The sequence below is a fragment of the Triticum urartu genome, chromosome 1A (assembly GCF_056163025.1).
Source record: "Triticum urartu cultivar PI428250 chromosome 1A, HENAU_Tu73, whole genome shotgun sequence".
NCBI classification, from domain to species: Eukaryota; Viridiplantae; Streptophyta; class Magnoliopsida; order Poales; family Poaceae; genus Triticum; species Triticum urartu.
Genome location: NC_141873.1, coordinates 85,221,716 through 85,247,201, shown reverse-complemented (window position 1 = coordinate 85,247,201; position 25,486 = coordinate 85,221,716). Strand labels below are relative to the sequence as shown.

The 25,486-nt window shown below is 44.9% G+C and overlaps 1 protein-coding gene across 13 annotated transcripts; it reads right to left on the bottom strand.

Moving 5' to 3' along the window:
* Nucleotides 1-21,659: 21,659 nt before the first annotated feature.
* LOC125547996 (uncharacterized) lies at nucleotides 21,660-25,259 on the bottom strand. Of its 13 annotated transcripts, none has more exons than XM_087513772.1 (7): nucleotides 24,586-25,252; nucleotides 24,386-24,475; nucleotides 23,542-24,282; nucleotides 23,340-23,426; nucleotides 23,108-23,241; nucleotides 22,191-22,271; nucleotides 21,660-22,084 (listed from the first exon to the last, which is right to left on the bottom strand). In XM_087513772.1, the coding sequence occupies exons 3-7, from the start codon at nucleotides 23,744-23,746 to the stop codon at nucleotides 21,902-21,904; spliced, it is 690 nt and encodes a 229-aa protein (XP_087369898.1). In that variant the 5' UTR covers nucleotides 23,747-24,282; nucleotides 24,386-24,475; nucleotides 24,586-25,252; the 3' UTR covers nucleotides 21,660-21,901. The 13 variants fall into 13 exon arrangements, 5 of the variants coding, with proteins under 5 accessions (XP_087369898.1, XP_087369906.1, XP_087369904.1 ...); XM_087513780.1 differs by having other exon boundaries at nucleotides 23,542-23,679; nucleotides 24,402-24,475; XM_087513778.1 differs by having other exon boundaries at nucleotides 24,386-24,470.
* Nucleotides 25,260-25,486: the final 227 nt, after the last annotated feature.

The window sequence follows — 25,486 nt, the reverse complement described above, 5'->3', positions numbered from 1 at the left end:
ATCACGTACTTGCTATGGTCAATGATTTACACATAATCTTTGTAAAGGGTCCCGATGGACTATCTGTTTCAAATGACGCTAAGGGATGCGCACCCATGTGGAAGAAGAAATCTATATTTTGGGACCTACCCTACTAGAAAGACCTAGAGGTCCTGTCGGTGTCAAAACCGGCGGATCTCGGGTAGGGGGTCCCGAACTGTGCGTCTAGGCCGGATGGTAACAGGAGGCAGGGGACACGATGTTTTACCCAGGTTCGGGCCCTCTTGATGGAGGTAAAACCCTACGTCCTGCTTGATTAATATTGAAGATATGTGTAGTACAAGAGTAGATCTACCACGAGATCAGAGAGGCTAAACCCTAGAAGCTAGCCTATGGTATGATTCTATGTTGTGATTGTTGTCCTACGGACTAAAACCCTTCGGTTTATATAGACACTGGAGAGGGTTAGGGTTACACAAGGTCGGTTACAAAGGAGGAGATATCCATATACGTATTGCCTAGCTTGCCTTCCACGCCAAGTAGAGTCCCATCCGGACACGAGACGAAGTCTTCAATCTTGTATCTTCATAGTCTAAAAATCCAGCCAATGGAGATAGTCCGGCTGTCCAGAGACCCCCTAATCCAGGACTCCCACAGTAGCCCCTGAACCAGGCTTCAATGACGATGAGTCCGGCGCGCAGTATTGTCTTCAGCATTGCAAGGCGGGTTCCTTCTCCAAATACATGACAGAAGAAGTTGAATACGAGGATAGTGTCCAACCCTGCAAAATAAATTCCACATTCCACTGCAGAGAGAATAACGTTTTCGCAGATCTAATTTGCTGGCTTGTTTTGGCAGCATGACGTTACGTCACGGCCCGGTGATTATTCGAACCGTTTCTTTTAACCAGCTCCACACATAACGCGAGGTGGTTTCGTGACACTTCTTGCCGAAGCGGAGATCGTGTTCCCCCAATTACGGGATTCTCATTAATGCGGTCATGGGTAACCCAACCGTGTCTAGGACCCCTAGATTATAGGCAAGTCCTAAACGGCTACGGAGAGGACGCTTGATATTCACCCTCTTTATAAAGGGATGAGGTTTTTGCTTTTTCTCTCTCGTGCTCAATCGAACCCTTCCTCCGCCTCGAGTTCTAACACCCAAAGCCCAGGTTAGGTGCTCCGGATCTTCAATCATGTTTGGATCCATCCTTCAAGGCCGATGGATGCCCTCCTACGTTACGGAAGAGGACACTAAGAAGTTGAGGGAGGACAGATACCTGACCGCCGAGGTTTCGCATCGGCTGCCTGCTCGAGGGCAGGTCGTCCCTACTCCCGAACCCAACGAGAACGTTGTGTTCATCTCCCACTTCCTCCGAGGTCTAGGCCTCACTCTGGATCCTTTCGTCAGGGGTTTGATGTTCTATTACGGGCTAGATTTTCACGATCTAGCTCTGGACTCCTTTCTCCACATCTCGACGTTTATTGTCGTGTGTGAGGCCTTCCTCCGTGTTACCCCTCACTTCGGCCTGTGGCTCAAAACCTTTGAAGTAAAGCCGAAGATGATCGAGGGGCAACAGGCAGCGTGTGGAGGTGCATCAATAGGCAAGATGGCAGGAGCTCCATGGCCGAAAGGTTCCTTTCCAGAGGTGTCCGAATTATGGCAACGGGAGTGGTTTTACGTCACGGCTCCCCGAAGTGCCAAGTGGGCGGCTACCCCCGCTCTCCGCTCGGCCCCCCCACCACAACTGATGTCAAGGGTTAGCAGAGGCCTGAGCTGGGGTTCAGCCAAGGACGTGCCTATACTGCAAATCCGCATTCGAGATATCTTCGAGGGAGATTTTAATTTGGCTGTGGTAATACAAGTTATGCTGGTTCGTCAAGTCCAGCCTTGCAGACACCGGCCCCTTCGCTTGTGGGAGTTCAACCCAGAGGGACCGCATGCCATTCAAAGTTTCCTCGGCCTGACGCACAAGGAGATGTACAAGTCATTCTTCGGATCTCAAGTGGAGTGTCCAGATATTACCGAGGACGTGGGCTTGAGCAGTAACCGCGCTGCCGAACAAGTAAGAAATCCTTTGGCCGAACACACTGTCTTTTATTCGAAGTTGTTTCTGAGAGTTCGCTTTTTGACCAGGACTGGCTAACGAAGGCGAATATGATTCGTTTTTGGCCCCCCTCCCTGAGGGTTTGGAAAATCCGGTATTGGAAAAGATGCTCGAGGTCGCACCTTGCCCGGAGCCCTCGAAGGAAGATACTGGGGGGGGATAATACGTGCAGACGCGGGCCCCCGTCGCTGCTCGTTCCAACCGAGGGAATGAGCGTCTCCATGAAGGAGGACAACTAGGGGAGGAAAAGGACTGCTTCCGAGGATCCGGAAGCCGAAGCCTCCAAACGGGAGAAGAAATCTCCCACAGAGGGACCCGCCTTGGGGGGTGCTCCTGCCGCACACAGTCCGCGGGGGGATCTTCCCTCCAACGAGTCGTAAGTGATCCCAAAATACTTTAAGGTATGCTATCTTTCTTCTGAGAAAATAACCACCGCATATATCTTGCAGTTCGGGCCTTAGCCCCTCTTAGATGAGCTCGTCTTCGGGGGATCTTCTTCCAGAGATGATGGAGAGCGAAATGCCTCCCCCAGACTCCTCCGCTCCAGAAGCGGGCGACCCCGAAGTGTCGTCACGGAGGGCCTCTCGGAATCCGGTGAGGCCAGAAGATAATCCCATAGACCCCCGAAGTCCCCAGCGTCCGGCTCCCGAGGAGAGCAGACAAAAGAGTCCGGAACCGTCTGGTGTGCGGTTGGACGTTCTGAGGGAGTTGGTGGGGGGAGCGGCCATCTTAGAAGAACACCGTATGCTGATGGGTACGATGATGGAGAGAATCTCGTCCGCCAAAAATGGATTACATGAAGCCTTTATGAGTCTACTGACAGGCTTTGAGGTATGTAAGATAATATGTGATAGTACTACACATGTTAGGTGTGCCCTGTGTAGATAGTAGCCCCTGAGACTCTGGTTGCCGTCGAGAACGGCGGTGAACAGAGGGTCATATTCTCAGGCAATGACCAGACTGCCCTTATGTGCAGGTGGTGGAGGCTCCCGTGGCTAGCCGGACTAGTGAGTTTTCCAAATTAAAACGGCAACTGAATGCGGCAGACGCCAACCTCGAACTTGTTAACAAGAGGCTTGATGAGGCACAGGGTAAGTGTTATGATCTGGTGAATGCCACATAGTAAGAGCAGCATAATGCTAGTATCTTTAATATGTTGTGACTGCAGATGGAGCTGCCTCCGTGGAAGCCTTGCGGGCAGAACTTGCCCGAGCCAAGGAACAAGCGAGGATTAGTAATGCCGCTGCTTTGAAGGCGACCAAGGAGTTGAAGGCCGAGAAGGCCGCACATTGCGAGAGCCAAGAGAAGATGGCCAAGATGGCCGTGGAATTAAAAGGCACTGCCGACCGTTGCCGGGTCCTTGAAAAGGAAAACCGAGCAAAGGCAGCGGACCTTGAGAAGGCCACGGCGGCGGAGAAGGACACCCGTTCTGCTATGAGAGCGAAGAAGGAGGAGCTGCGGGAAGCTGGGGATATTGCGGCTGGGAAACCCTTCATGTTATGGAGGAAGTTCGGAGATCCACGGTATGCCCCTCTGGATCGGCTGTGGAGTTCGGCAGATGCGTATATGGATTTGGCGGCGAGTGCTGCCGATGCTGCCAAGTACTTCCAAGGTCAAACAGATCATGAAGTGGACAAGCTGTTCTGGTCACCGTTCAATGTTCCAGAGTGTCTTCTTTCATTGACTGACCAGCTAGCCGAATGGGCCGAACTGAATAGGTTGTCCGGACTCGCCATGAGGGTTGTTGTGGATCAGCTATGGCCGGAGAAGCAAAAGCCGGATAGCTATTTCAGCTTAGTGCAGCAGTTCCTTGGTGCAGTGCCGCGCATTAATGTGATGAAGAGGTCGGCGTGCATAGAAGGCTCGCGGATGGCCCTTGCCCGTGTTAAAGCATACTGGGCGGAGATGGACGCTTTCGTAGTCGTGGCGCAGGGTTCGGCCATAGGCCGAGTGGTAGCCGAGCATTATTTTGAGGAGGTTCTCGAGGGTGCTCGTTTGATAGAGGCCCAGTGCTCAAAGAATATTATGTTTGAGTGATATGTATTCTCATTGTGAACATAATGCTTTTATGAAGTTTTTATAAGGCTATGTTTATACTTTTGCCTGAAAGTAGTATGATGCCTCCTGTGCGGCCGTTTATGTATACATGTGTATAACCTGAAAGATTGCAGCCGTCGGCTTCAACCGCCACGCATATAATGCGGAGGTGCTCGCAAAAAACACGTGTTCACACTTAACCCAACGTCTTGGTCCTAATAAGGAGGTGATAGCGCAGCGAGCGAGGCAACCGGACTATAATGCTTTAACACTTTCACTTAGCCATAGGAGTTTGACAGTGGGGCTACTAGATAGCCCCTGGTGGCTCCGCACTCTCCCGATTGCGGGGTGCGTACATGCCTGGCCGGAAAACGGCCCTTTGTTAAGGCGGAGGAATTCTAACATTCCGATAGGTCATTGAGTGGTTGACCAGTCTCACGCTATATCATGATAGTCAGTTTTCGGCTTTCTCTACTAAGGTGCTCGTCCGAATGAACCGGGGCACAATCGCAGTAGTTCTCCTGGTGCTACCTTAGCCGGTAAAGCGGAACGTAAGGCACCAAAACACAGGAGCCGGGCAAACCCAACATTTGACCAAAGACAATGATTCGGAGCTGATGCATATAAGGCCAAACTCGCGACGCCGAACACTCCCTAACGTATTCGGTCTTTATGGTATAAACCGGGCCGAAATAGTGCCGTTTGTAAGAAGCCCCTTGTGTCTAGGTACGTGCATTATTCTGACGTGGCCACATGCCAAGACATCAGCATCCTTCTCAACTGTGCTGAGAATTCGGTGGATATGTATCAACAAGAGACAGTAAAAAAGGTTTACGCAGGGTCTTAATCTAAAAAGAATCCTTGGAGCGGGTCCCTGCTGCACATCTGCGCCTGTGCCTCCGTTATGCCGTATCCTGGACGGGTGTAGCACGATGATTATCTATAAAAGAGAGGAACTTAGGTGAAAAAGTTGTCGTGCAAAAAGATAGTTTTTAAAGAAACCATGTATAATTCAAGGTGAGTAAGAATTGCCACTTGTCTGCGCACGTTGAGCCCCTTGTATTTGTAATAGGGGTGTGATCACTGATCCGGTATAAATTGCATATAGCTGCGCCGGACTCGTCTAACCGTGTCCGAGGTCGTGACGACCTGCTAAATGCTTTAGTTGGTGAGGCCGTTTTTATTGTGCGGCTGCCAGGGCAGCCGCACGCTCTTCGGCGTGCAAAGATCATTTAATACTTCCGTTCACTGTAATGATGCCACATGGACCGGGCATCTTGAGTGTGAGGGAAGCGTAGTGTGGTATTGCATTAAAGCGAGCGAAAGCTTCGCGTCCGAGTAGTTCTTGATAGCCACTTTGGAACGGAGCGATGTGGAAGGTTAAATGTTCGCTACGGAAGTTATCAGGGAAGCCGAATATAACCTTTTGTAACAGGGAGCCCGTGCAATGAGCCCCTGGGCCTAGCGTTACTCCTTTAAAGGTAGTATTGCTATGGCAAATTTTTGTTGGGTCTATCCCCATTTCGCAGATTGTATCCTGGTATATCAGGTTTAGACTGCTGCCACCGTCCATCAGGACTCATGTGAAGTGGTATCCGTCAATCATTGGGTCTAATACCAGGGCAGCCCATCCTGCATGCCGGATACTTGCTGAGTAATCACGATGGTCGAAAGTGATCGGTTGAGACGACCAGTGGCAGGATTCCGCGGTGATAGGCCTTCGGGCGTATTTTTTTGGGAGTGTCGTTTTGTTTCTTCCATTGATCACGTGTAACACGTTTACTGTTTTGACTTCTGGTGGAAATTTCTTTTGTTCCCCAGTGTCCTGCTTGAGAGGCTCATCCTCATCTTCGCTTGGTGTATCCTCCCCCTTGTGTACAGCGTTGAGCTTGCCGGACTGCTTGAAGACCCAACATTCTCTGTGGGTATGATTGGCTGGTTTGCCAGGGGTGCTATGGACCTGACATATTTGGTCCAGAATTTTGTTTAGGCTGGACAGTTCGTCTCTGGCGCCTTTAGAGGGCAGCTTTTGCTGACCTGGCCGAGAGCTTTTGAATCCGGCGTTTACTGCCATGCTCTTCATGTTGTCTCCTTTATTCCGGCATTTGTTATTGCTGTTGCGCCGTGATTTCCCGTTTCCATCTCTAACTTCAGATGTACTGGGGTCGCTGGTGCTGCATCGGGCTAGCTAGTTGTCCTCACCCACGCAAAAGCGGGTCATGAGGCTTGTTAATGCTACCATTGTTCTCGGTTTTTCTTGGCCGAGGTGTCGGGCAAGCCATTCGTCACGGATGCTGTGCTTAAAAGCTGTCAAGGCTTCGGCGTCCGGACAGTCGACAATTTGGTTCTTTTTAGTAAGAAACCTGTTCCAAAGCTTTCGGGCTGACTCTCCGGGCTGTTGAGTTATATGACTCAAATCATCCGCGTCCGGAGGTCGCACATAAGTCCCTTGAAAGTTTGACCAAAAAGCGTCTTCAAGCTCTGCCCAGCTTCCAATGGAGTTTTCGGGGAGGCCTTTAAGCCAGTGATGAGCTGGCCCTTTGAGTTTGAGTGGTAAGTACTTGATGGCGTGGAGATCATCTCCTCGAGCCATATGGATGTGGAGGATATAGTCCTCGATCCAGACCCCAAGGTCTTTTGTTCCGTCGTATGCCTCTATGTTTACAGGTTTGAATCCCTCTAGAAATTCATGATCCAGCACCCCATCGGTGAAACATAGGGGGTGTGTGGCACCCCTGTATCTGGGTGTACCGCGTTGTTTGGATGTTTGTTGTGTTATATCGTATGCTGGGTTGCGTGGTCCATAGATGGATCTAGTTGCGCTGTCCTTTTGGTGCAAGCCCTCGCGTGAATCGCGTATTGTCTTATGAGTGGCATTGTTTTCCGCTCTATGTTGGCCGTGAGGTCGTCTATCCGGCGAGGTGGCTGTTTTGATTTTTGGTTGTGAGGGGTCTGAGGCCTCCTCATCGAATTCAGGCAGCAACTTCCGCTTTGGGTAGCTCTTGGTGGGGCGATTGTCGTCGTACTTCGCTGCTGTGTTGAGTACTTTACTCCATCTGATTTGGAGTGTGTCCTGCGCAGGCTTGAGCCCTTGCTTCTGCTTTTTCAGACTCCTTGCGTTGGCCACAAGCCTTTGACGGGCATTCTGCTGCTCTAGGTGCCTGTCCGGCGTTGTGTCGTCCGGACTATTATCTTTGACAGAATTGGTTTGTTCGGTTTGATTCTTCGTATTGCCGTGGTCCGGCAGTGGTTCGCCCTACTCCAACGCTGGGTCTGTGTGATCGTTATTTCTGGCGAGGCGGGATTTGGGGAGCCGCTTGCGCCGCCGCTTTGACTGCTTCTCGAGGGAACAAGCCTTCGGTGCGTCCTTCCGTTCCTCGTCGTCGTCTTCTTTTGGTGTGTCCACCATGTATACGTCATATGATGAAGTGGACATCCAGCGCCCTGTGAGCGGTGATTCCTCTTCGCCTCCCGCATCATTGTCCATACCGTCGATGTCTTCGGAGTCGAAGTTGAGCATGTTGGTTGAGTCATCGACAGTGGCTATTAAGTGGGTGGTGGGTGGGCGTCGAATTTCTTCGTCATCCGCATCCCAATCCTGTTGGCCATAATACGGCCAGGGCTCTCTTGACAAAGAGAGAGACCTTAGTGAATTCACAATGTCGCCGAAGGGTGAGTGCTGAAAGATACTCGCGGCACTGAGTTCCATGATCGGCGCCCAATCGGATTCGATCGGCAGGGGCGCGGATGGTTCGGAGTCCGGAAAAGAGTCCGACACCTTGGAGTCACGGGCTGTGCAGAGGATTATGCTGGTGTTTGGCTCGATCGCCGTCGAGACTGCAGCCCCTGAGGCGGTGTCTAGCCACCCGTCCTCGATTGGCGTAGTTGGCTCCGAGCTAAGGGTCGGAGCTGATGCGGGCGCGGCCTCTGGGGTACCGTCCGGTGGCAGAGCTAGGTCATACCCATCGCGACAGTGCGGCGTGCCCGGCTGTGTCTCGAATCCGTCGAAGATCAAGTCCCTGCGGATGTTGGTTGTGTAATTCAAACTTCCAAATCTGACCTGATGGCCAGGGGCGTAGCTTTCAATCTGCTCCAGATGGCCAAGCGAATTAGCCCATAGTGCAAAGCCGCCGAATACGAAGATCTGTCCGGGGAGAAAAGTCTCACCCTGGACCGCATCGCTATCGATGATAGTAGGAGCCATCAAGCCTAACGGCGATGACACAGAGGAACTCTCAATGAAAGCACCAATGTCGGTGTCAAAACCGGCGGATCTCGGGTAGGGGGTCCCGAACTGTGCGTCTAGGCCGGATGGTAACGAGGCAGGGGACACAATGTTTTACCCAGGTTCGGGCCCTCTTGATGGAGGTAAAACCCTACGTCCTGCTTGATTAATATTGAAGATATGTGTAGTACAAGAGTAGATCTACCACGAGGTCAGAGAGGCTAAACCCTAGAAGCTAGCCTATGGTATGATTGTATGTTGTGATTGTTCTCCTAGGACTAAAACCCTTCAGTTTATATAGACACCGGAGAGGGTTAGGGTTGCACAAGGTCGGTTACAAAGGAGGAGATATCCATATACGTATTGCCTAGCTTGCCTTCCACGCCAAGTAGAGTCCCATCCGGACACGAGACGAAGTCTTCAATCTTGTATCTTCATAGTCTAACAATCCGGCCAATGGAGATAGTCCGGCTGTCCGGAGACCCCCTAATCCAGGACTCCCACAGGTCCGCTCTTCAATCGACGTGATTCACGTGACGAAGAACCTTTGCGTGAACCTCTGCTATGCTTCTTGGGCGTGTATGGGAAGACAAAAGATACGCCGGAGGCACGGGAGGACCTGCAATCTTTGCACAAAAAAGACGACATGCCTCCAAAGCAGTATGAAGGTCCTGCCAGCTACGCTCTTACCAAAGAAGAAAAGGAACTCTTCTTTGAATGCCTGCTCAGTATGAAGACCCCGTCTGGCTTCTCATCGAATATAAAGGGAATAATAAATATGGTCGAGAAAAAGTTTCAGAACCTAAAGTCTCATGACTGCCACGTGATTATGACACAACTGCTTTCGGTTGCATTGAGGGGGCTTCTACCGGAAAATGTTTGATTAGCCATTGTGAAGCTATGTGCATTCCTCAATGCACTCTCTTAGAAGGTGATCGATCCAGAAATCCTACCAAGGCTAAGGAGTGATGTGGCACAATGTCTTGTCAGTTTCGAGCTGGTGTTCCGACCATCCTTCTCCAATATCATGACGCACGTCCTAGTTCATCTAGTCGACGAGATTGTCATTCTGGGCCCCGTATTTCTACACAATATGTTCCCCTTTGAGAGGTTCATGGGAGTCCTAAAGAAATATGTTCGTAACTGCGCTAGGCTAGAATGAAGCATCTCCATGGGCCATCAAACAGAAGATGTCATTGGGTATTGTGTTGACTTCATTCCTGGCCTTAAGAAGATTGGTCTCCCTCAATCGCGGTATGAGGGGAGACTGACTGGAAAAGGCACGCTTGGAGGGGACTCAATAATATGTAGGGATGGGCATTCTTGGTCTCAAGCACACTACACAGTTCTACAGAACTCTACCTTGGTGACCCCGTATGTCGATGAACACAAGAACAGTCTGCGCACCAAACACCCGGAGCAGTGTGACGACTGGATTACATGTGAACACATCAGGACTTTCGGCAGTTGGTTGGAAACACGTCTCATAGGTGACAACACTGTTTCTGATGAGCTGTACTCGTTGTCCAGGGGACCATCTTCGACTGTATTGACTTACAAAGGATATGAGATTAATGGGAATACATTTTACACGATTGCCCAAGATCAAAAGAGCACTAACCGAAACAACGGTGTCTGCTTTGATGCAACAACCAATAGGGGAAAGGACACATATTATGGTTACATAGTGGACATGTGGGAACTTGACCACGAACATGATTTTAAGGTCCCTTTGTTTATGTGCAAATGGGTCAATCTGTCAGGAGGCGGGGTACAGGTAGACCCACAGTACGGAATGACAACAGTGGATCTAAACAATCTTGGGTACACAGACGAACCATTTGTCCTAGACAATGATGTGGCACAGGTTTTCTATGTGAAGAACATGTCTACCAAACCGAGAAAAAGAAAAGATAAGGAAGCGAATACATCATACGATGAGCCAAAGCGCCACATAATTCTTTCAGGAAAAAGAGACATCGTGGGATTGGAGGGCAAGACAGACATGTATAAAGATTATGAAAAGTTTCATGAAATTCCTCCCTTCAAAGTCAAGGCTGACCCAAGCACCCTCTTAAGCGATGAAGAATATCCATGGTTACGGTGCAATAAGCAAAGGACACAAGTGAAGAAAAAGTGAAATCTTTCTCTCCACAACTATTATGATGATGCCTTTGATCTAGAATATCACTGCAGTTACATGTGAATAAATGAAATGCCTTTTGTAACAGACGAGTTTCCGCATGGAACCCTGATACTTCGAAAGAGATTGTATGTTTTGTACACGAAGTGCATCCAGTTTTTGTCGTCACCCTCTCAACTTGTTAGCACATGCTATGTGGGTGAAATGATGATACCATGCCAACTTTCAACCTTTTCAGAGTTCATTTGTAGTGCTTTTCAATTTCAGGGTCATTTAGCTCAAAAAATCAGTAAATGCATGAAAATAACAAATGAAGTCAGAAAGGGTTGAAAATTGATGTTGTGGCTTTGAATGGTGCATTTTCAACACACAAAAAGTCTGGAGTTCAAATAAGTTTAAAAAAATGAAATCCCTTTGTAACATATGAGTTTTCGTCCGAAACCCTGATACTTTGAAAGAGATTGTTCATTTTGTACACGAAGGGCATGCAGCTTTTGCCGTAACCCTCTCAACTTTTTAGCACATGCTATGTGGGTGAAATGATGATACCATGCCAATTTTCAACCTCTTCAGAGTTCATCTGAAGTGCTTTTCAATTTCAAGGTCATTTAGCTCAAAGAATGAACTAATATAAAAAAGAATGAACTAGAAAACCTTTATGAAACTCGAATAGCAAAAATAATAAAATAAAATTTATGCAACTAAAATTATCAAAGTATTTTTTGTTCAAAACATTAAAATCAAAAATAATTTTCATAAAGAACTTTTTTTGTTAGAAACTTTAATAGCAAAAATAATTATCATAAAGATTTTTTGTTAGAAACTAAAATAACCAAAACTGTTTTTGAATATAATGATAAAACACAGTAATATTGAATAGCAGGAAAAAGAATCACTCCAAAATCTATTTTTATAGTGAAGTTAATCACAAACTAGTGATTCACACAAATTTCAAAGAATTCAAATTTAAACTATTCAAATTTGAAAACTAATGGCACTAACAGAAAGTTTATATTTTTTCTGACCTAAAATCAAAAATAATTAAGAAATAAAGCAGAAAACAAAAGAAAATAAATAACGCAAAAAAACAAAAAAAATGTAAAAAAATAAAAAATGCACACAAATTTCAAAGAATTCAAATTTGAAAACTAATGGCACTAACAGAAAATTTATACTTTTTCTGACCTAAAAGCAAAAAAGAATTAAAAAATAAAGCAAAAAACAAAAGAAAATAAAAAATGCAAAAAACAAAAAAAACTGGAAAAAAATGCCACCTATTGGGCCACCACGGCCTGAATATGACTAGAAACCCTGCCATGGGCCAGGATTCAGCCCGCAGAAGGCCTAGTAGGCCCACAGGCAGCATAGTGTGAGATTAGGCACGTAGGCTGCATTAGAGAGGAGCTCAAGAGAGAAGCCGCAGTGGGGCTTATAAACCACTCCGAGCACCTCTCAACTAGCGAGGTGGGACTAAACTTTTGGCCACGGGCAGCACAAGGCCTTTGGTCCCGGTTGGTAGCACCAACCGGGACGAAAGGGGTGCATCGATCCCGGTTGGTGGCACCAACCGGGACCAATGCCCCCCTTTAGTCCTGATTGGTTCCACCAACCGGCACCAAAGTTCTCTGTTTCCCACCCTTTGGAGACCTTGGGTCCCGGTTGGTGGCATGAACCGGGACCAAAGGGGGCATTCGTCCCCGTTGGTGCCATGAATCGGGACCAATGCTCCGGCTATATAAACCAACACTTAGGAAATTTTCAGATTTCCATCGCCACTTCGTGCCCGACGCCCCAGTGCTACTCCTCGTCGCCGTCGCCGTTGTCGCCCTGCCTCCGACGCCGTCGCCGCGCACCTGCCTAAAGCCCTCATTGACGTGCGCGCCCCTGCCCCCGACCACGCCGTCGCCATGCCGCCCCTGCCCCGAGCCCTCGACGACGTCGCCGCCCGCTGCCCACTCCTCATCGTCATCGCCCATTGCCCCTACCCCCGACCACGTCGTCGCTGCACCGGCCCCTGCCCCGTGCCTGAGCCCCTGCCCCGGCCCGCCCCCATGCGCCGGCACCCTCGCCGCCCCCGCCATCGCCGTCGTCGCCGTCGCCAGCCGCCCCTGCTATGAGCCGTCGCGCCGCCCCGTCTCTGTTTTTTTTTCATTTTTATTAGATTAATTTTTTGTTCATATATATAGAATGTATACATGTATGTATGTGGCTATATGTGTAATAATTTTTTTGTTCATATGTGTATTAATGTTTTTGGTGCATATATGTAATTTTTTTCAATGTATATATGTATGTGGTAGCTATATATGCATGATGAGGGGGGTGGGGGTCGATATACCCCCTCCCCGTAACTTCGACATGAGGGGGCACTACTAGGGAAAACCTTATACACAGAATCTTACCAACAACATTGTTTAAAAACAGACGCTACTACTAATTAGCAGTAGCGCGCTTCAGTCGCCCGCGCTACTAATAGCCCGGTAGCAGCAGTGCGCTAGTCGAAAAGAGCGCCACTGCTATAATGGCTAGGGCGTTGCCTCCAGGCTCGGTATAGTAGTAGCGCCCTTCTCAGGGCCGTGCTACTGCTAAAGTACTTAGTAGCATCGCATTTCTCCAACACTTGCTGCTGCTAAGTATCATCCCTTCTTGCAACTAATTAAGTTTAGTCCCATACTGCTAAGCGAACAAGGTGTTTACTGATACGTCTCCAACGTATCAATATTTTTTGATTGTTCCATGCTATTTATATTATCTGTTTTGGATATTTAATGGGCTTTAATATGCACTTCTATATTATTTTGGGACTAACCTATTAATCGGAGGCCCAGTGCCAGTTGCTGTTTTTTTGCCTATTTTAGTGTTTCGCAGAAAAGGAATATCAAACGGAATCCAAAGGTAATGAAACCTTCGCGAGGAGCTTTTTTGTAACAAACGCAATCTAGGAGACTTGGAGTGGAGGTCAAGGAAGCACGAGGTAGGGCGGCGCGCCCCCACCCTCGTGGGCCCCTCGTAGCTCCACCGACCTACTTCTTTTGTCTATATATATACTCTTATACACTAAAAACATCCAGGGGAGCCACGAAACCACTTTTCCACCGCCGCAACTTTTTGTACCCATGTGATCCCATCTAGGGACCTTTTCTGGTGATCTGCCGAAGGGGGATTCGATCATGGAGGGCTTCTACATCAACACCATAGCCTCTCCTATGATGTGTGGGTAGTTTACCACAGACCTTCGGGTCCATAGTTATTAGCTAGATGGCTTCTTATCTCTCTTTGGTTCTCAATACAAGGTTCTCCATGATTTTCTTGGTGATCTATTCGATGTAATTCTTTTTGCGGTGTGTTTGCCGAGATCCGATGAATTGTGGGCTTATGATTAAGATTATCTATGAACAATATTTGATTCTTCTTTGAATTCTTATATGCATGATTTGGTATCTTTGCAAGTCTCTTCGAATTATCAGTTTGGTTTGGCCTACTAGATTGATCTTTCTTGCAATGGGAGAAGTTCTTAGCTTTGGGTTCAATCTTGCGGTGTCCTTTCCCAGTGACAGCAGGGGCAGCAAGGCACAAATGTTATTTTTGCCATCGAGGATAAAAAGATGGGGTTTATATCATATTGCTTGAGTTTATCCCTCTACATCATGTCATCTTGCCTAATGCGTTACTCTGTTCTTATGAACTTAATACTCTAGATGCATGCTGGATAGCGGTCGATGTGTGGAGTAATAGTAGTAGATGCAGAATCATTTCGGTCTACTTGACACGGACGTGATGCCTATGTTCATGATCATGCCTAGATATCATCATAACTATGCGCTTTTATATCAATTGCTCGGCAGTAATTTGTTCACCCACCGTAATATATGCTATCTTGAGAGAAGCCACTAGTGAAACCTACGGCCCCCGGGTCTACTTTACATCATATAAGTATCCGATCTATAATTCTAGTTTACTATTTATTTTGAAATCTTTACTTTTCAATCTATATAACAAAAATACCAAAAATATTTATCTTATTATCTTTATCAGATCTCACTTTTGCAAGTGGTTGTGAAGGGATTGACAACCCCTTTATCGCGTTGGTTGCAAGGTTCTTATTTGTTTGTGCAGGTACTAGGCGACTTGCATGTAGTCTCCTACTGGATTGATACTTTGGTTCTCAAAAACTGAGGGGAATACTTACGCTACTTTGCTGCATCACCCTTTCCTCTTCAAGGGAAAACGAACACATGCTCAAGAGGTAGCAAGAAGGATTTCTGGCGCCGTTGCCGGGGAGATCTACACTCAAGTCAAGACATACTAAGTACCCATCACAAACTCTTATCCCTCGCATTACATTATTTGCCATTTGCCTCTCGTTTTCCTCTGCCCCACTTCACCCTTGTCGTTTTATTCGCCTCTTTGCCGTTCGCCCTTTTTCCATTCGCCTTCTTTCGCTCGCCTCTTGTGTGATTGTGTGTTGGGTTGATTGTTTGTCACGATGGCTCAAGACAATACTAAATTATGTGACTTTACCAATACCAACAACAATGATTTTGTTAGCACCCCGATTGCTCCTCTTACCTATGCTGAATCTTGTGAAATTAATACTGCTTTGCTGAATCTTGTCACGAAAGATCAATTTGCTGGCCTTCCTAGTGAAGATGCCGCTACCCATCTAAACAGCTTTGTTGATTTATGTGATATGCAAAAGAACAAATATGTGGATAATGATATTGTTAAATTGAAGCTATTTCCATTTTCGCTTAGAGATCGTGCTAAAATTTGGTTCTTTTCTTTGCCTAAAAATAGTATTGATTCATGGAATAAGTGCAAAGATGCTTTTATCTCTAAGTATTTTCCTCCCGCTAAGATCATCTCTCTTAGAAATGATATTATGAATTTTAAGCAACTTGATCATGAGCATGTTGCACAAGCTTGGGAGCGGATGAAATTAATGATACGTAATTTCCCTACACATGGTTTGAATTTATGGATGATTATACAAATTTTTTATGTTGGATTGAATTTTGCTTCTAGAAATCTTTTAGATTCGGCTGCGGGAGGCACTTTTATAGGAATCACTTTAGGAGAAGCTACTAAAATCCTAGATAATATTATGGTTAATTATTCTCAATGGCACACCGAAAGATCTAATTGTAAAAAAGTTTATGTGATAGAAGAGATTAATGTTTTGAGTGGAAAGATGGATGAACTGATGAAATTGTTTGCTAATAAGAGTGTTTCTTTTGATCCTAATGATATGCCTTTGTTCACTTTGATTGAGAATAATAATGAATATCTGAATGTGAATTTTGTTGGTAGGAACAACTTTGGTAATAATGCATATAGAGGAAACTTTAATCCTAAGCCGTTCCCTAGTAATTCCTCTAATAATTATGGTAATTCCTACAAAAATTCTTATGGAAATTTTAATAAGATGCCCTCTAATTTTGAGACTAGTGTTAAAGAATTTATGAGTTCACAAAAGAATTTCAATGCTTTGATTGAAGAAAAAATGCTTAAGATTGAAGAGTTGGCTAGGAACGTGGATAGAATTTCTCTTGATGTTGATTCTTTGGAACTTATATCTATTCCGCCTAAGCATGATATCAATGAGTCTCTCAAAGCCATGAGAATTTCCATTGATGAGTGCAAAGAAAGAACCGCTAGGATGCATGGTAAGAAAGATTGCTTTGTGAAAGTGTGTTCTTCTAGTTTTCTTAATAATAATTATGGTGATCTAAAAGTGATTGGTGTGTCTCCTATTAAATCTTTGTTTGCCAATATGAATCTTGTTAAAGATGGGATTGGAGATGAGTCAACTTTAGTTAAAAGGCGTCCCAATGATTTGGAGTTTTTAGATCTTGATGCAAAAATTGGTAAAAGTGGGATTGAAGAGGTCAAAACTTTACATAGCAATGAACCAACTATTTTGGATTTCAAGGAATTTAATTATGATAATTGCTCTTTGATAGATTGTATTTCCTTGTTGCAATACATGTTAAATTCTCCTCATGCTTATGATCAAAACAAAGCTTTTACTGAACACATCGTTGATGCTTTAATGCAATCCCATAAAGAAAATCTTGAACTAGAAGTTTCTATCCCTAGAAAACTTTATGATGAGTGGGAACAAACTATTAAAATTAAGATTAAAGACCATGAATGCTATGCTTTATGTGATTTGGGTGCTAGTGTTTCCACAATTCCAAAAACTTTGTGTGATGTGCTAGGTTTCCGTGAATTTGATGATTGTTCTTTAAATTTGCATCTCGCGGATTCCACCATTAAGAAACTTATGGGAAGGATTAATGATGTTCTTATTGTTGCAAATAGGAAGTATGTGCCCGTAGATTTCATTGTTCTTGATATAGATTGCAATCCTACATGTCCTATTATTCTTGGTAGACCTTTTTTGAGAACGATTGGTTTGATTATTGACATGAAAGAAGGAAACATTAGATTCCAATTTCGTTAAGGAAAGGCATGGAACACTTTCCTAGAAATAAAATTAAATTACCTTATGAATCTATTATGAGAGCCACATATGGATTGCATACCAAAGATGACAATACCTAGATCTATCCTTTTTTATGCCTAGTGTAACATCCCAAATTTTCAATTTGGAATGTTATACATAGACCATTCTTACATATCATATTTTATTGCATTTCGTCTCGTGATCCTCGAAATCCTAAGCAACTCAAGGACCCTCAGAGAGAGTTGGGGATTTCCCCGGTTTTCAAATTTGATCTTATCAAATTTTGAAACGAGGATTTTGGTTTTAATTATTTTTCTCTCCAAAAATATTTCATATTAAAATATATGAGAGGAGATAATATGACTTCTCCAAAATAAATGAAATATTGGAGGAAAAATATTAAAATCAATTTTTGATTTTATTTGGATTTGATTGCAATTTTGTTTGCATTAGAAAAATTGCACGTTTTCACAATTGCATTGTAGGGCCAAGAAAATGTTCATCCCGTTCTAAATATTTTATTTAGATGGGGGGAAAAATTGGCATTTTTAGAATTTTATTTTATTTTCTAGGATTTTTCTGAGTTTCGGCGGAATTTCTTTAAAAAAAATGCGCCAAGGCCTAGCTGGGCCGAAGCCCAGCCGCCGGCCCACCTCTCCCCGCTGCCGTCTCCCGCGCGGAGACCGCGCCGCCGCCGCCGCCGACTCTGACACGAGTCCGAGCCGGACTCCTCCGCCGCCGCCTTGCCCCCTCCCCCAAGGCACCACCCCCTCCTTATATACCCACCCCGCCCCCGCCACCACCACCCGCCGCCCGCAGCCCCGCCTGCGCCGCGCCGCCCTGCCGCTGCCCCGCCCGCGCCGCGCCGCCTTGCCGCGCGGCCCTGCCGCCACTGCCGCGCCTCGCTCTGCCCTCACCGCCGTGTCTCGCCGGACCGACGAGGTAGCCGCCGTTTTTTAAAAAAGAAAACCGATCCATTTTTTTAAAAGAAAACCCTAACTCGTTTTTTCGGTTCGCCAGTTTTTCCCGGGTTTTCTTTTTAGCGGACGTTTGTCCTTACGTTCGTTTTAACGAACGGTTTTCGCTCGTTAGTTACAGATAACAAACGCTCGTTCATTAGCCTGTTCGTCAATTTTCTTTTATTGGATTATTTCGCGATTATTTCTGATCGCGATTTCTGATCCGATTTTCGTTCTAGTTTATCTTTTCGCTCGTTAGTCAAAATCAGGTGATTCAAGCGCCTAGATCTTCGTCTCGAGACCCTCTTTCCGATTAATCAACTTGCACAAGTTTTTTCTACTGTATAATTTGACCTAGGTCCAGATTAGTAAATGGATCTTGTTTCTTTCGCCATTTGAGTTTCGTTGCTCCATTTGATTTGATTCTTTTTGTAAACCGGAGTTCTTAAGTTGAACTTTCTGTTTAGATCCTCTTATTTGAGTTTTACCCGTGTTTCTTAGCTTGATTGCTTAGGTATGATATTGTTTGTTTGCGATAGAATTCCCGGAGTGCGAAACGTGTTATTTGGAGTCTCTAGGTTACGCGGATTGTCAGCAAGGCAAGTAACACTTTGATCATGCCCCTTTATCACCCATTTTTATGCATTAGTTCCAATCCTCAAACATTGCATGGTTAGGATGTCATTAACATGTGCGTTGGGAAGTAGTTGATGAGGTAGAACCCATTGCCCTGTTATATTCAAACCCTTGGGAGTTACTTCTACGCGTTGCTTATATTGCTATGCTATGCTCGTAGACGTGGTTTGGGTGAGTGAAATCCATGACAGATGTGAGATTGTTCATTAATGGTTCAACTTAAGGTGGCAACTTAAATACACATCTGGGTGGATTGAGGCACCTGGAGTACCCAGTGTTGCTTGTATTTTTGGAAATCCCGGAGTACCCGTGTGATCTTCCTATGGACCGCCACCCAGGCTCAAAGGGAACTGAGATTATTCATGCTAGAAACTTCCATGTGCAGCCACAAGCTATTATGGGCTCTAGCATAGTTGAGTAAGTTACGTGAAACTCTTAAAGAGGTGGATCAGCAGGTAGTGGGATTGTAGGTTTGGTATGGTCTGCCCGGAGTAGAGAGTTAATGTTTCTGAAAGACTGTGTCTTGGTCATCCGTTTCACAAACACCATGTAGTGCGAGAAATCCAACGGAGGAGATCGAGTCTTGTGGGGAAAAGTGCGCAAACCTCTGTAGAGTGTATAAACTAATCATGGTTAGTCGTGTCCCTGGTTATGGACAAATCTTGAGTATCTAGTAGTTGGATTATCTTATGTATCTCATCACTCTAAATTAATATTGTTGGGCTGATAATTACCTTAATTGGGATTGAGTTGGAGGAACCTTCTCAATGATGTTTCAACTACCATGATAGTTAAAATAAAATCTATTCCTTGTTGTAGGGAAAAATTGGCTTTTCGCAAAAACTATAACCATAGAGCTTTATACCAGCAAAATATGCATGTAGTGATAGCATTATTCTGTTCTTGCTCTACTGTGTTATTTTGCTAGCATATTCCATGTGCTGACCCGTTTCGGGCTGCAACGTATTATGTTGCAGACTATTCAGACGAGGAGTAAGGTTCGTTAGGTCGTTGCCGTGCAGCTCAGCTATGCCGTTGGAGTTGATGGACTCACTTTATCTTCCAAGCCTTTCGCTGTTATCGTATTAGATGGCCTTAAGCCATATTTATTGTAATAAGTTCTCTTTAGAGACATTCGATGTAATAAGTGTGTGATTGCTACTCTGTTATAAATCCTCGAGTACTGTGTGTGTCATCATTACCGATCCAGGGATGACACTGAAGCACAGAGACTTGACCGTTTGAGGTCGGGTCGCTACACCTAGCTAGGGGCGTTAAATGATAGCGCTTGTTGGGAGGCAACCCAATTTTATTTTTGTTCCTTGCTTTTTGTTCCTGTTTAATAATAAATAAATCATCTATCCTCTGTGATGATTGTGTTTTTATGTTTAATTAGTGTTTGTGCCAATTAAAGCCTTTAGGATCTTCGTGGGTGATTGTTGTTTGATCTTGCTGTAAAAAATAGAAAGTATGTGCTCACGAGAATAATTTTGATTTTTTACCAGAGAGCGATAAAAGACCAATTCCAACTGCAATAGATCATTATAAAAATTATTTAGGTTGTCCTAATTTCTCAGGATTTTTGGAGTGACAGAAGTATTCGAAACCTACAGATTGCTAAAGACTATTATGTTTTTGACAGATTCTGTTTTTCGTGTGTTGTTTGCTTATTTTGATGAATCTATGGCTAGTATTGGGTGGTATGAACCATAGAGAAGTTGGAATACAGTAGGTTTAACACCAATATAAATAAAGAATGAGTTCATTACAGTACCTTAAGGTGGTGGTTTATTTTCTTATACTAACGGAGCTCATGAGATTTTCTGTTGAGTTTTGTGTTGTGAAGTTTTCAAGTTATTGGGTAAAGATTTGATGGATTTTGGAATAAGGAGTGGAAAGAGTCTAAGCTTGGGGATTCCCAAGGCACCCCAAGGTAAAATTCAAGGACAACCAAAAGCCTAAGCTTGGGATGCCCCGGAAGGCATCCCCTCTTTCGTCTTCGTCTATTGATAATTTTACTTGAGGCTATATTTTTATTCACCACATGATATGTGTTTTGCTTGGAGCGTCTTGTATGATTTGAGTCTTTTATTTTTAGTTTACCACAATCATCCTTGTTGTACACACCTTTTTGGAGAGACACACATGAATCGAAATTTATTAAAATACTCTATGTGCTTCACTTATATCTTTTGAGCTAGATAATTTTGCTCTAGTGCTTCACTTATATCTTTTTAGAGCATGGTGGTGGTTTTATTTTATAGAAATTACTGATCTCTCATGCTTCACTTATATTATTTTGAGAGTCTTTTAGAACAGCATGGTAATTCGCTTTGGTTATGAAATTAGTCCTAATATGATAGGCATCCAAGATAGATATAATAAAAACTTTCATATAAAGTGCATTGAATACTATGATAAGTTTGATACTTGATGATTGTTTTGAGATATGAAGATGGTAATATTAGAGTCATGCTAGTTGAGTAGTTGTGAATTTGAGAGATACTTGTGTTAAAGTTTGTGATTCCTGTAACATGCACATATGGTGAACCGTTATGTGATGAAGTCGAAGCATGATTTATTTATTGATTGTATTCCTTATGAGTGGCGATCGGGGACGAGCGATGGTCTTTTTGTACCAACCTACCCCCTAGGAGCATGCACATACTACTTTGTTTTGATAACTAATAGATTTTTGCAATAAATATGTGAGTTCTTTATGACTAATGTTGAGTCCATGGATTATACCACTACTAAGAAAAAGGCTATTAGCAGCGCGGGTAAAATGGCTACTACTAGCAGCGTGGGTACCCACGCTACTAGTATCGCGCTACATCTAATAGTTAGTAGTAGCATGGGTTAAACCCGCGCTGTTACTAACTTTGTTAGTAGTAGCGTGTGCCACCCACGCTACTGCTATTTCGTATCCGTGCTATTACTAACGAAATAGTAGTAGCGCGTCTATAATACCAACGCTAGTAGTATCCTAGATACTAGTTCCTAGATACTAGTAGCGAGCAGTTTTTTCCCACGCTACTACTAACTTATTAGAAATTAAAATAAAATAAAATTAATCAATTCCATTCTATCACACAATTGCCGTATCTACTAGCACAACTCCTCATTGTAGAGGCAACTCGTGTATAATTCATATCTTTTACATAAGTAAGAGCGTAAACACAATGTTGTGCGTGTCAGCTACCTACATAAGTGGTTCTTGCCATGCAAATTCAAAACTTTACCACTACTTCTAGAAGTCAGAGACTGAGACACGTTGTCATGGTCCGATCCAAAAATTGGCTCACTTGTCAACGCATGGCGCCTTCCTGGCCTGATCCCGCGGCCTTCAGCTGCAACGAAGTATAACGAGCAGCCTCGACGAGCCACACTTGACCGATGGCAGCCGCCGCCTTGAGTTGTGACACCGTGACGTCCCTCGCCCTAGCCCTCGGCTCAAGCAGGCCCCAGTCAATGTCGGCCTCGTGCCATGCCACCAGCGTTCTAGCAAATGCTCCCAACTATCTTCTCTCTGCATGGAGGAAGTTCACACCAACAAATCAGCAAGTTAAGAATAAAATGGCTACAAGAAAGAATACAGGGCCTTGATAAACACCCAGGAGTCACGAGTAACTTACCTCGACAGTCTCGAAGCCATATATGACCCACTTGTCCTCTTCTCGAGCAAAGCAGACGGAGCGGTCATCAGCATAGCAGATCTGGAAGAGTTTGGATTGCAAGGTAGCATAAGATGGATGCTAAATTGCACTACATTTGCAAAGAGCAACTATGCTTCCATATGTAAGCAGCCAAATTAAGTAACCGGAGCATTAAACCAACCTTGCAATAGCCCTGTACTAATACTCAAAGCAATAGAAGAGTAAACACACACACACAGGGAAGGAAAATAATGCAAAATATACTTGTGAGAGCAGCAGACTTTAAAAGGTCTAACCAGTTTACCTACATATGCTACTTCTTCAACCGTCCAATCAATGGAACGTTTATAAAAAGAACTCAGCAACATAAGGATCACACAAGCTATTGATTCTTGCTGAAATTCTTCTGTCGAGTCTTCTAAATATCTTGATATAAGTGAAGTAGGCAGGAAAAAAATATGCCACAGATAGGACCATTCAAAAACTTGCAAATATCTCTCCAACTCCAAATACAAACCAACTCAGATATGATGTATCATAGTTTAAACCTTCTATCCACTTCTTTAGAAATAGCAGCAAAATGCCTTGTCAATATAACCTAGGCAATTTGAACCAGGTGACAACGCAATTTAACCATGATTCGTTTTGTTCCACAAAAATAAGAACCTTGCTTCAGTCTAAGAACAATACCAACTTGGCCTCCAGTAACAGTCAAGGAACAGTAAATAATTAGCAACACAACTTATAAATGGTCATGAACGTCAACCAATACAAATAGCTAATTGCTTTTTCTCATTTCAGGATTACCTTAACATGAGAATTAAATGATAAAAGTATTTGTTCAGCTCCATTAACAATTCAATTTAGGAAAATAGAATAGTTTGCTGTGCACGTACCATGGAGGTGACAGCATACATAGCTGCAGAATGAGCACTTCTGCAAAAGAACTCAGTGTCAATGGGAGACGTGATGCCAGCCAGAACTTCAGATAGTGCGTCCTGGCTTTCACTGCCACCCAGCCAGTTCAAAACTGCCAACATGATGAATATTTTTTGGTGTAAACTACTACAAGCTATGATGTATGAATAAAATAAAAGCCAACTTATAATTTGAGACAAGTGGCATTACCTATTGTAAAGAAGTGTGGTGTGTTTGAAAGAAAGAGATCAATATTCTGCAGACTTCCACAATGATGCTGTGCCCATCCTATGGCCCCTGTCCTCAAGGCTTGGTTCCGTTCTTATATTGGACCACTAGGTAGCTGAACATGGCAGTAATAGGCTCCAACAAAATTCAGCCAAGTTCAGAGATAACAAGTTGAGCGCTATACCGTGAACCGGCAAGTTGCAAGTCGTCCATTGGAAGATTTGCAAGCAGCAAACATTTTCTGAGCTGAACTGAAGTGTCGATTTCTTTGGAAGTTTCAGAGTTTCAGCTCCTGGCAGGTTGTAGTCATCTCTGTCCACCTCTGCAACCACCTCTTTAGTTGGCAAGATACAAAAAGCCACCGCAAGACTCCACGACTGCTTCAACATACTCCAACATTCACTACTGGAGTAGTAATAATCATAAAAGAACACATAGACATATTTATCTCGGACCAAAAATGTTATTTTGTGGAGTACAGTACTGGTGGTTGGATTGAACTTTCACAAAGACATGGAAGATCGAAACTGAAGATATAAATTCGACGTTTTGGTTGCTGAAATGCAAGATGAAAACAGAGCATAGCAGTGGCACGTACATGATTCTGAATGGCAATAAAACCATGGAAATAAACATTGAAAACCTTACAAATGAGTTTACAAAAGCATTCCTATATTTTTTTGCTGCATTTGCTGTTTTTCTCTTTTGGCTTTGCTTTTTGTCCAAGTTTCAGAACCCCAAACCTGCTTGTTTCATCATTTCTTATTAATGGAACTGGGTTGTGGCCCTTTTGTCAAAGTTTGAAGCAACTGAGGTGCGGGATCGGTGGTGCCACCCTGCCTTGTGTGGTGGTATTTTGCACAGCAGGCAGGTCAAACATATGCGTTATCTATCTGAATATATATGCAGAGGCAGGCAGGTCCAACTGGAAGAAAATTAATTAGTGGCCACATTAATAAGTATACATAGATGAATGAGTGACTCACTGCCCAAAAAATGATTCAGTTGAAATTAATAATCTTACTTACGGGATCAGATTCAGACCTTTATGAATCACAACAGTAAGCATCAAAGAAACCTCAAATTCATCGACTGGTCCTCCTCCTCCTCCCCCTACACTACATATTTACATAGATCCATCCATCCATTTGCAGTTTCAGTATCTATTATCTATTACTAGTATTAAAAAGAAAGAAAGAAAGATGCAGATGTAGGTTGCTTTGCTTGCCTTGTGGAGGTGGAGGAGGTCCTTGAGGGGAACCTGAGGGCCCAGCGTCATCTTCACCACAGCCATGTCATCCTCCTCTTCATGCTCTTCTTCTTCCTCCTCCTCCGGCGGCAAGGAGGAAGGAACGGTGACGCTGACGCTGACGCTGACGGAGATGGACGCTTCCTCCTCCTTCCCTTCCCTTCCTTCCCCTCCCCTAAAGATTTAGAAGCAAAATCAAATCTTGGAGGGGATGCCCTGCCCTGCCCGCATGATTGATGGAGGGAGGTAGGGATTGATTGACTTCGGAGAAAAGGGAAGGGCGTCTTCTTGGCCAGGGCCCACCGCTTCTCCTTGCGGCGGTGGCGCCTCTCGGCATCCTCCTCCGACGCGCGCGTACGGGCGCCCGCCGCGGCCGCGGCCGCGAGCTACCGCCCCAGGTACACGTCACCCCGCATCGGCGCCGCGGGGCCGACCCCATCCGCCGGAGGAGACGGCGAGGGGAACGGGGAGCTGGGGGAGGCGGCGCGCGCGCGGGTGGAGAGGGAGAGGAAGAGGGACGAGTGGTGCTTGGTGGGGACGGCGGGCGGCGGCGCCGGGGACTTGGGAAAAAGGAGAGGAAGAGCGGGCGGAGTGGTCAGGCGAGGCGGAGGGGAATTTGGGCTTTGGCCTCCGCGAGCTATAGTAGTAGCACTGGGTTTATACCCACCCTGCTACTGTGGCCTGTCACGGGAGGGCACGATGAGGACTACATAGCACTAGCGTGGGGTTTATACATCGCGCTACTACTATCAACTTAGTAGTAGCGTGTGTTTACATCCCGCGCTACTACTACTGCTTGTTTCTGTAGACACGGTGGAAACCACTTAGTAGTAGCGTGGTTTTATACCCCGTGCTACTACTATCAACTTAGTAGTAGCGT